Source organism: Centruroides sculpturatus, unplaced genomic scaffold, assembly GCF_000671375.1.
Source record: "Centruroides sculpturatus isolate CEXI.00-Female unplaced genomic scaffold, Cexi_2.0 scaffold63, whole genome shotgun sequence".
NCBI lineage: Eukaryota > Metazoa > Arthropoda > Arachnida > Scorpiones > Buthidae > Centruroides > Centruroides sculpturatus.
The window spans coordinates 1,027,686-1,037,450 of NW_019384640.1; the positions used below are offsets into that span (position 1 = coordinate 1,027,686).

The 9,765-nt window shown below is 29.3% G+C and overlaps 1 protein-coding gene across 1 annotated transcript in view; it reads right to left on the reverse strand.

Annotated features, from left to right (window-relative positions):
* LOC111625976 overlaps positions 1–4,961 on the reverse strand; it is a 44,620-nt gene extending 39,659 nt beyond the window's left edge. Inside the window, exon 1 of the mRNA XM_023369240.1 lies at positions 4,731–4,961. Within this exon, the coding sequence (XP_023225008.1) occupies positions 4,731–4,958 (228 nt within the window). The 5' untranslated portion in view covers positions 4,959–4,961. The remainder of the gene's footprint in view (positions 1–4,730) is intronic.
* Between the last annotated feature and the right edge of the window lie 4,804 nt (positions 4,962–9,765).

Consider the following 9,765-nt stretch of genomic DNA (forward strand, 5'->3'; position numbering starts at 1 on the left):
ATGTGTTTTCAGGTTACCAATGATACTAACTTAACTCTTAGAGCTTTTTGGAAGGAGCGTTTTAACATCCTGAATTGTATCAACCTTATTGACAAAGCCTGAAATGAGGTCTCTCACCGCACTTTGCAATCGGCCTGGAGGAAACTTTGGCCAACTTGTGTCCCAGAGCGAAACTTTCAGGAATTTGAAGAAGAGAGCTCTCCTGATGTAGTGCATGAAATTGTGTCCATTGACAAGAGTTTGAGAGTAGAGGTAGATGATGCAGATGTGGAGGAGTTGCTGAAAGACCATCAAAATGAACTAACGACAGAAGAGCTGGTTGCCATGCAGGAAGAACAGATGAAAGTCTTACAAGAAGAGCATTCGTCAGAGGAAGAGGCTAGGGAAGAAATCACCAGTGCTAAGATCAAGAAAATTTACAAAAAATGGAATGATGTGCAGGAATTTATCAAGAAGCACCATCCTAACAAAGTTGTGGCTAATAGGGTCATTAATTTAATGAATGACACTGTGCTAGTGCATTTTAGTAAAATTTTGATTAAGAGAGTAAGACAATCAACTTTAGACCACTTTCTTGTTCCTTATCAAAAGAGACCTCGACTCGAAGAAACTTCCGATGCAGTGCTACCCAATATTTTTATGGAGGGGGATTCCTCTTCCAAGCATTAAGCTCCGTAGAAACAAAGGTATGTACAGTACAGTGCTACTTTACTAAATAAAGTTTACATATTTGTTGCTGTAATGATAGATACTATGTTTTCTTATATTTTCATCAAAGAAAACACATTTTACAAATAAAATTACAAAAATACTGACGGCTAGAACGGATTAATTGTATTTGCATTAATTTCTATGGGAAAAATTGCTTCGGTTAACGAACGGACTCATGGAACGGACTAGGCCTATGTTTGTTAACTGGGGTTCCACTGTATTTTCAAAGTTTATTTAAATATTTTTAGATAAGTGTTAATAAACGTTTTTTAACATCCTATCTTTCATTATAAAATGGTCCTACAATGTAAGATCTTATTTTGTGATGATTCCCCTAGTTCATTGCCTTTCTATGAATATCTCTAATTCCTGTTGATTTTCTTTTCAAGACTTCATATTTAAATATAGTGAGTTAGCTAATTCTAAATTTTACCATCAAAAGACCCACACAAAATGGTTAAAAAGACTAGTTAAATCTAGTGTTTTTGAATATTTTACTATAAACTTAAATGGAAAAAATTTTGTGTCAATGCATGGTTGAAGATGATGACAGTGGTGATAATGTAAAACTCTGGAAAAAAGATAAGTACTTTCAGTTTCAATAAGAATGACCAATGAAAAAAAAATGCTTAAAAAGTAGTCAAGTTATTATTCTTAAATAATGTAGTTGGAAAATAATATTCTCTTCATCTGAATAAACAAAACTAATAATATATAACTGTGTTGATTAATATATAACTGTATTAAAAATTTGCCAGGACAAATTCGTGTATAGAAAAAATATATTTCCTTTTGGACTATACATATAATTGAGTCCATCTTCATTTGTCCCTTCACACGCTTTGTGAAGGGGACAAATGAAGATGGACTCAATTATATGTATAGTCCAAAAGGAAATATATTTTTTCTATACACGAATTTGTCCTGGCAAATTTTTAATACAGTTATATATTAATCAACACAGTTATATATTATTAGTTTTGTTTATTCAGATGAAGAGAATATTATTTTCCAACTACATTATTTAAGAATAATAACTTGACTACTTTTTAAGCATTTTTTTTTCATTGGTCATTCTTATTGAAACTGAAAGTACTTATCTTTTTTCCAGAGTTTTACATTATCACCACTGTCATCATCTTCAACCATGCATTGACACAAAATTTTTTCCATTTAAGTTTATAGTAAAATATTCAAAAACACTAGATTTAACTAGTCTTTTTAACCATTTNAATCAAATTATATTTTAAATTATTATTTAGAGGAGGAGTTGGAGTCAAACCTAAAAGTCTGAGTTGGAATTTGGGACTAGGTCTGCTGGTTCCATAGCCCTGATAGACAACAGCAAAAAAATTCTGTACAAAAGTCTTTGTCAAAAGTGCAGAGAACTCTTAAAAAAACAGACTCAAATTAACTTTTTATCATAGGCTATACTTACAATAAAATATGTAAAGAAGGAACAGTATCCTCTGCTGGCAGTGATAATTAAAAAGTTTAAACACCAAGAACTATGTTTTGGATTTTTTATAAGAAAATTTGAAGAAATCATCATTAGCCAGAAGATACTGTTGGATTTTTTTCTTTTTACATATTTTAACATTGATCTTTTATTGCAGGCTATGACCTATCTGATTGTTTTAGGAGTTCTAAGTTAGAGAAGGGCTTTTGTATAAAAACTGCTTTGTGATATTGTATAACGTTAAAAGCAATAAATTAAATTTTCCTCCAACTTATAAGCCTTTTTTTTTTTGGCTTATCTCCCAATAATGATATTTTTTATGTTTCTCTTAGTGGCCATTGTTCAGAGGTTTAACTGTATTATTAATATAAGCTCATCAAATATTTAGAAATTTTGTATTTTAGTTTCAGTTTTATTACTAACATCTAATTATGTAATTTTATTATTATTAGAAATTCGTTATTATTACATATTAATTATATTTTTTCACATTCATTTGAAATTAAAATGTTATCTAATTTAAAATTTTTGCAAACATATAATTCTAAATAAAAGTTATTAAATCTGCAATAAGACAATTCCAAGCTATAGTAGTATAAATAGTTCTATTGTCAAATCAATGATAAAATTATTGAAATAATTTATCAGTAAGTAATGTAGAAAGTTCTGTGCAAAATCATAAGCATTGAGGGAGGAAAAAATACTTAATTATATTCTGAAATTCTATATAAATTACAAATCCAAATAAAATGTTAATAAATTAAAAAATATCAAAATTAGTGTATTTTGAAAGTTGTAGTCAGTTTTAAAATTTAATTAATTTTTTCTAATATTTATTTTACAATTAATTATACTGAATATTGTTTTACCCAGTTTTGTTTTTATAAACACACATTTTTGGACATTGCTGTTGACAGATATCAAAAGGATTTAATTTCTAGAATAGTTTTTCCCATGTATTGTGTTATGTCCCTTGAGGATTGCAAAACATATTACAGAATGCTAAAATAAAGTTGCCAATTAAAACAATGTCACACTTCCTTTAACTTACCAAAAACTAAAGTATAAAATACAATTATTATTATTTAAAATAACAACAAAGAAAATGTATAACATTATAAACAAATAAAAAAATTATTTCTGATTAGAAAATAAAATTCCAGCATTTATGGAGTTTTAAAATCTACAATATTATCACTTAAAATCAGAATCTCACTGCATTTCATAAATATAAACATCTTTTTTTTTTCATTTATTTATAATATGAAGTTACAATCAATAAAAATAAATCTGTACTAAAAAATTGTTGGAATGTAAATAAAAATGTATATATATTATAATTCATAATTAATTTTTATATTATACAATAAATTAATCATATCATATTGTTAATATTTAAAACATTTAGTAATTTTATTCCTAGCAGCTTTTTAAATTCATTAGAAAATTTTCTCTCACTTGAAAAGACAGAAAGCATTACATTGGAATAGAAAAAGCTATTTTAACAATTGCACTTAAGTTATTGTTTTGTTCCCTTTTGAGGGAAAAAGCAGTTCAATTTGAAGTATAACTTTTAATGACATTTTTGTCATAATCTTTATGAAACAGTTCAGTGTTTAACAGAATGCATATAAGCCTCTATTTATAAACTACTGTGTTGTTGACTAACATTAACAAAATAACTCAAATCTGATTACAATTTTTCTCAATTTTTTAAAAGATCATAGCTATGTGAAATGAAAGTATTATTATATAAACATCTTCCTTGAAAGTTCATATTACTAAAGTTGATAACATGTTATAGTTGTATCTCTCTGCCTTTAAAGAAAAATCTATACAAAATCATGTATTGGTAAGATTTTAAAATATGTTGTTTTAATTTTTTAATCAAAGTACAAATAAGCTTAGATTTAAAAATCAAAGCATATTTTTGCTTTTTCTAGATTTTTATAAAATATTAACCGCACTTTAAAATAAAAAAAATGTCACTGGTCAATAATTATAATCAGTTATCTGCTGGTTGAAATATTGATTAAAAAAATCATTACTGATACAATATTATTTAAAATAAACATAGTACACTCTTGCTAATCCAAACCAATTTTGTTCATTCATGACTAAATATTCCAACTAATAACAAAAAAAAAAAAAAAAATCAAATGTTTTTAAAAACATGACAAATTGGTAAAATTAATATTTACTATGCATTTTGACAAATATATATAATAAATACAAAATAAAACATTTTCAAAATCATTTATTATTTTTTTACTGNCATCACTGTAAATACGGGTTCGTTTTATGCCGATTCGATTTGCACCGGCTTTTGTAGGAATGGAACTATGGCGTAAACCGAGGGCTACCTGTACAAATGTCTCATACAGACAACTGTACCACAAACAAACTTTCCCTTTTATTTATGTGATAATACATTTTGTTTCCTATTGATGAACTATCATCAAAATATGCTCATTACTGTGTGTCAGTTATGAAAATTAAAATACTATCTTAAATACTTTTTATCAACTTTTATTCTTATTTTAAAATGATGAAATCTTACCAGTTGTCTTCCAGATGAATCTACAAGTGGCACTTGTGAAAAGGATGATGATGATGATGACGACGATGATGTTAAAGATTGTGACTGATTGGTTGAATGGGAAGATTGGAGTGTGTGTGACAAGGGAAGAGATTGAGATTTTGCATTTGTAACCATTGTCAAAGCTTCACTTAATTGCTTACTAAAATCCTGATAACAATCAGCAACTAAAGCCTTAAAAATAAACATAAACCTTCATTTAAAAAATAATTTCAAATTTTAAATAAAAATTCAATATTCTTAATATTTCATTAATTTTTGTAATTTTTTTCTCAATTAGGAGAAAATCATTCATGTTTTATAAATTCCTGTTTGTAAACTATACATAACAATTTTACTATTATATTTTAGACAGTGCAAATCAAATTCCCTTGCACCCTTTTCATTCCAAAAGTACTGAACAAATATTAATCTCCAATACTTTTTGGGATAACTCTTGTAGAATATCCTTATACAGTGCAATCATAAAGTCACTCCACAGTGGGGAACACCTGTGTGGGTTGACTTGAGTGGTGATGTCAATAACTTGCCACAGAGGACTCTATCTCTGAATGATGCTATATAGTTTCTCATGCTCATCATCAAGCAAAGAGTTTTTTTCTCATGCAGAAGAGTCTGGTTATGTGTTGATCTGGAAGACAATATTTTCAGCACCTCATGTAATGAAATCAAAGATGAATTTTGTGTATGTGATTTGCTGTATATATGAGGGAAAAACCATATAAAAGTGATTATCCCAAAATTGGGAGTTCATTAAACAGGAGTTTATTAAAATCCATGGTGATTCTTTTGACATGCAGTCTGTATGTGATGTCACTTCTTCATTTCTGGATGCTCCTCCTGTTTCTCCACCCACTACAAGCAACTTTATGATTGCCCTGCATTTTATATAGTAATGAGATAATATTATGTTAATAAAATTATCTCATTGATTCAAATACTAAATTAGAAAGATCAAATATAATTAAATATTTCTGCTACTAATAAAATTATAATTTTCCTTACATACAAACCTTTATGTTAAACTCAAATTTACCAAATAATAATTAAACACAAATATCTTAAAATGCACTTTCCTAAAGCTAAAACTTGTATCTATGTTCAGCAAAGTCAACCTAAGTACTTTTCAGCCATGCAATATATGATTTACAAGTGTTTTTGACTACATTCACTAGTCTGCTTCATATCTAACTGGAACTAATAGAACTTAAGACACCAGGGCTAATGAATGTAGTTGAAAACATTTGTAAATCATCTACTTCACTGCTAAAAAAAATACTTAGGTTGATTTTGTTGAAAACAAATATCTTGATTAAAACTTAAACATAGCTGATTTTTTTTAACTGTATAACTACAAAATTACTACTGTAATTTCATAATTCTTGTAAATATATAAAAATCTGAAAATAAATTTACATTATTATACAGATGATTGATAAATAAGGTTATTTTTTTTGCATTTTCATTGCAACCACAGCTAAGTGAATTTTTATGCTATAATTTGTCAATTACATATCAATGAAAGATATGGTCAAATTCTAATATAGATGATTATGTGAAGATCTAGACAGGCCATTTATTCATAAGATAGATTACTAACACCTAATTATTTTATTAAGGTTTAAAAAAAAAAAAGATTAAAGAAAAATATTATTACACTGATCGGAAAGATCAATGTAATAAAAGTCACAACTTTAAAGCCACATCCTGTAAAAACTGACGACACTTTTTCCTTTTATGGAAAAAGTGGAATTTAAACTTCCTTCAATTTCCCTTATCTTGATTTTGATCTATCATATGAGTCATGTGGAAATTCCTGTTGGTCATCAGTTCATCCCATCAGATGATGCATATTGTGGAGGGTGATTGGAGGAAAGTGGCAATAAAATGGACAAATTCCCACTTTTTGGGGCAGTTCACAAAGATTTGGAACATGCCATACTTGACAAGCAGTCAACAGTATACTGCAACTGTCATAAGAAGAGACCTAGAACAGACATAGATAAGGACAGCCATACAGAAGAAGTCCCATCTTGCCCTCCTCCGTCTCCATATCTGAAGACATCTCCCCATGCAACAATCAGAGGTATAAATATAAGAAACTTATGTAAACTCTCTCTTAGGGAAAATATATATATGTATATATTTCTGGTAGGAATAGAATAGAGATATAGATAGATATAAAATAGATATATCATTTTGTTATATACAAGGTCAATGTATTCTCATGTATTTGTTTCATTCCATTAAATTTTTAGTTGTTATTTGTTAATCTGTCTATTGATAACCTTCTTTTAAATAACAGGCTCCATATCAACTTATCCACGATACTCCCTGCTCATAAATTAGCCCTCCTTTTAGGATATATCTTATATTTTATCGCAAGGAAAGATGTGAATAACCCTTTCTTACCTGGTATCACATCCATCCTACTAGATTAAGCTAAAAAGATCTTAATCTAAATTTTTATGGCCATCCTAAGACACAGAGAGCGGGTTCTCTCAACCAGTGGCAAGTAAGGCCGAGACTCCACTAGCATAAAAACAGTCATAAAAACCTCGCCGTAAAAAACCTTTAATCATGTGACCTATTTGCATTTGCATCTGGATTGCTGTGGAGGTTCAGCTAATGAAGTTTTTACGGCGATGGTGCTGTCGAAGTTACACCTGTATGGTTGTATATGTAATATATCGATATAAAGACAATTATATTCTATGAGTTTTTTCTGTACTATAATTACAAATGTAGAAAAATAATATCTTTACTTTCATATATTAACTTTTATTACCATATTATTAAGATAATATACAGCACTTATAAACTTAGCTTTTTTATTATATACTCCTCCAAATTGAAGGATTTTCCTTTGGCTATCCATATCGTGTACTTTAGGCATCCATTATTATAATCAGGATATCTCTTGTCATAGATACATGAATACTTTCAAATGTTTTCGATAAATCTTTCCAGATCTATTCTAGAGTAGCCACAAGAGAACATACACAAAAGCTTGTTTTCCGCCATTTTCACACTGTGTCACAATGACCTAGATTTCACTAACTTCTGATTGGTGGATGGTCCCATTTTATGGCTGTATTCGCGTTGAAAGTTGAACACTGCTCAACTCGCTTTTATGCTGATTTTATGACCTGCTCAGGTGTAAAATATCATGGTCATGTGATTAAAAGCATTTATGGCGATGGGTTTTACGCCCGTTTTTACGCTAATGGAGTCTTGGCTAAGTGGTCAGAAGAGATTGACCCCTGGCCCCCAGCTGCTCACAATTATGACGACCATGGTAATAATATATTAAATTCATAGTATAAAGCATTATTATTTTTATATTAATAAAGAGAAAACCAATATTAAAATGAAAAATCTTTTTAACATTGTTCAAAATTATCTTTTTGAGAAGTTACATAGGTTTAGTACTAACTCATTTAAATTTGTTGAAAAATAAATAATATGGAGACTATTATGTAATTTTCCCCTCAATTTTTGGGAATGTTTGGGAGTTCTGGGAAGTAAATCACAGAAATAAAAATAAAGACGACTTAACTCTACAAACAAACACTTTACCAAAAATTCTTAATTATTACTGCAGAGTAAGGTTGCATATTATCTGTAGCAGGAATAACTTCATTTTATTAGTATATATTTGGTTTCTTGTTACTCAGTCATCTGAAATTTATTTGGTTATCTATTTTTAGACATCTCTAGAATTTTGGTCATAGTGAAGATTCCCATGACTGTTTCAAAGGCTTACAAACTATTTAACCCTTTATATATTCTGATGGTACTTCATAATATCATCAGGATATATATGGGGTTAAATAATTTGTAAGGCTTTGGAACAGCCATTGATTTCTTTATGCTCTCGTATTAATATTGCAAGCAACCTGCTTCTGTTGTTACTGTAAAGTATCCACTCTTTGTAGTCAGTGGTGATATTCGAAATATTTAACAAAGGGTTCGCTAACAGAAAATTTTTCCTTTTTAATTAAACCCCAATCCCGAGATATCTCGGGCAAGTTACATAGCGTTACATAAAAATCGGGCATTTGGATTCCCTAAAAATTTTTGTTTTTTTTGAATTTTTGGAATGTTTTTTAAGTCTCCAAATTTTTTCAAACATTTTTTCCCGCGCGAAAAAATTTTATCGCGATTTTAATTTACCTTTAATGACACACGATTCACGCTTAATTGCTTTTTAATTGTTTTTTAATGGAAGTTTGATATAAAATTTCATTCATCGTTCTAAAGTTGTAGTGCACAAATTTTCCTTCGGTAAAGTTATTTAAAGCTAGTTTCTGATGTCAAAAACGACCCCCGATAGTTTTTAAATTTTTTTAATTAATAGATTTTATTATATATAAGTTTAATTAAGTCGGGGGTCGGAAATCGCAATAAAAATTTTAATTTTTTAAAAATATACGGCCAGCTAGTATTCACCCTACTTTAAACCCATCGCCTCCCGAGATTTCTATGAGAATGTCCCAGGAAATCCAACTCCAGCTGTGTTCAAGGTCATCCAGCTGTTTAAACAATGACTCATCAGCGTCAGATTTCACAGAAAGACCAGACAAAGGAAAATAAAACCTGAAGCTTTTTTTCAGAATTAACGCATTTCTATCGTTTTTTCAGTTTTAAGTAGTTTTTATGCTTAATTACATTAATATCAACAATTGCTAGAGTCCCTAGGAGTTAACTGCTTTACCTATCACTTTTTCTCAAGAAAAAACTTTTCTAAATCATTTATTTTATCATTAGGTATTATTATAATAATAGACAGATGTCATCGTTTCTTGAAATACAATATCTTTTTTATTTCGCTGTAGATAGCCCGACACGTGTTCCGCAGCCATCTGGTATTTTCTCGCGCGTGTGGGATTGTGGGATCCCTCGTATGACTGGACCTAGTTTCAAGAACTCTCTTGAGTCGATCACGATTAAGGCTGCATACACACTAGGCATTTTTAAACGCCTAGTGTGTACG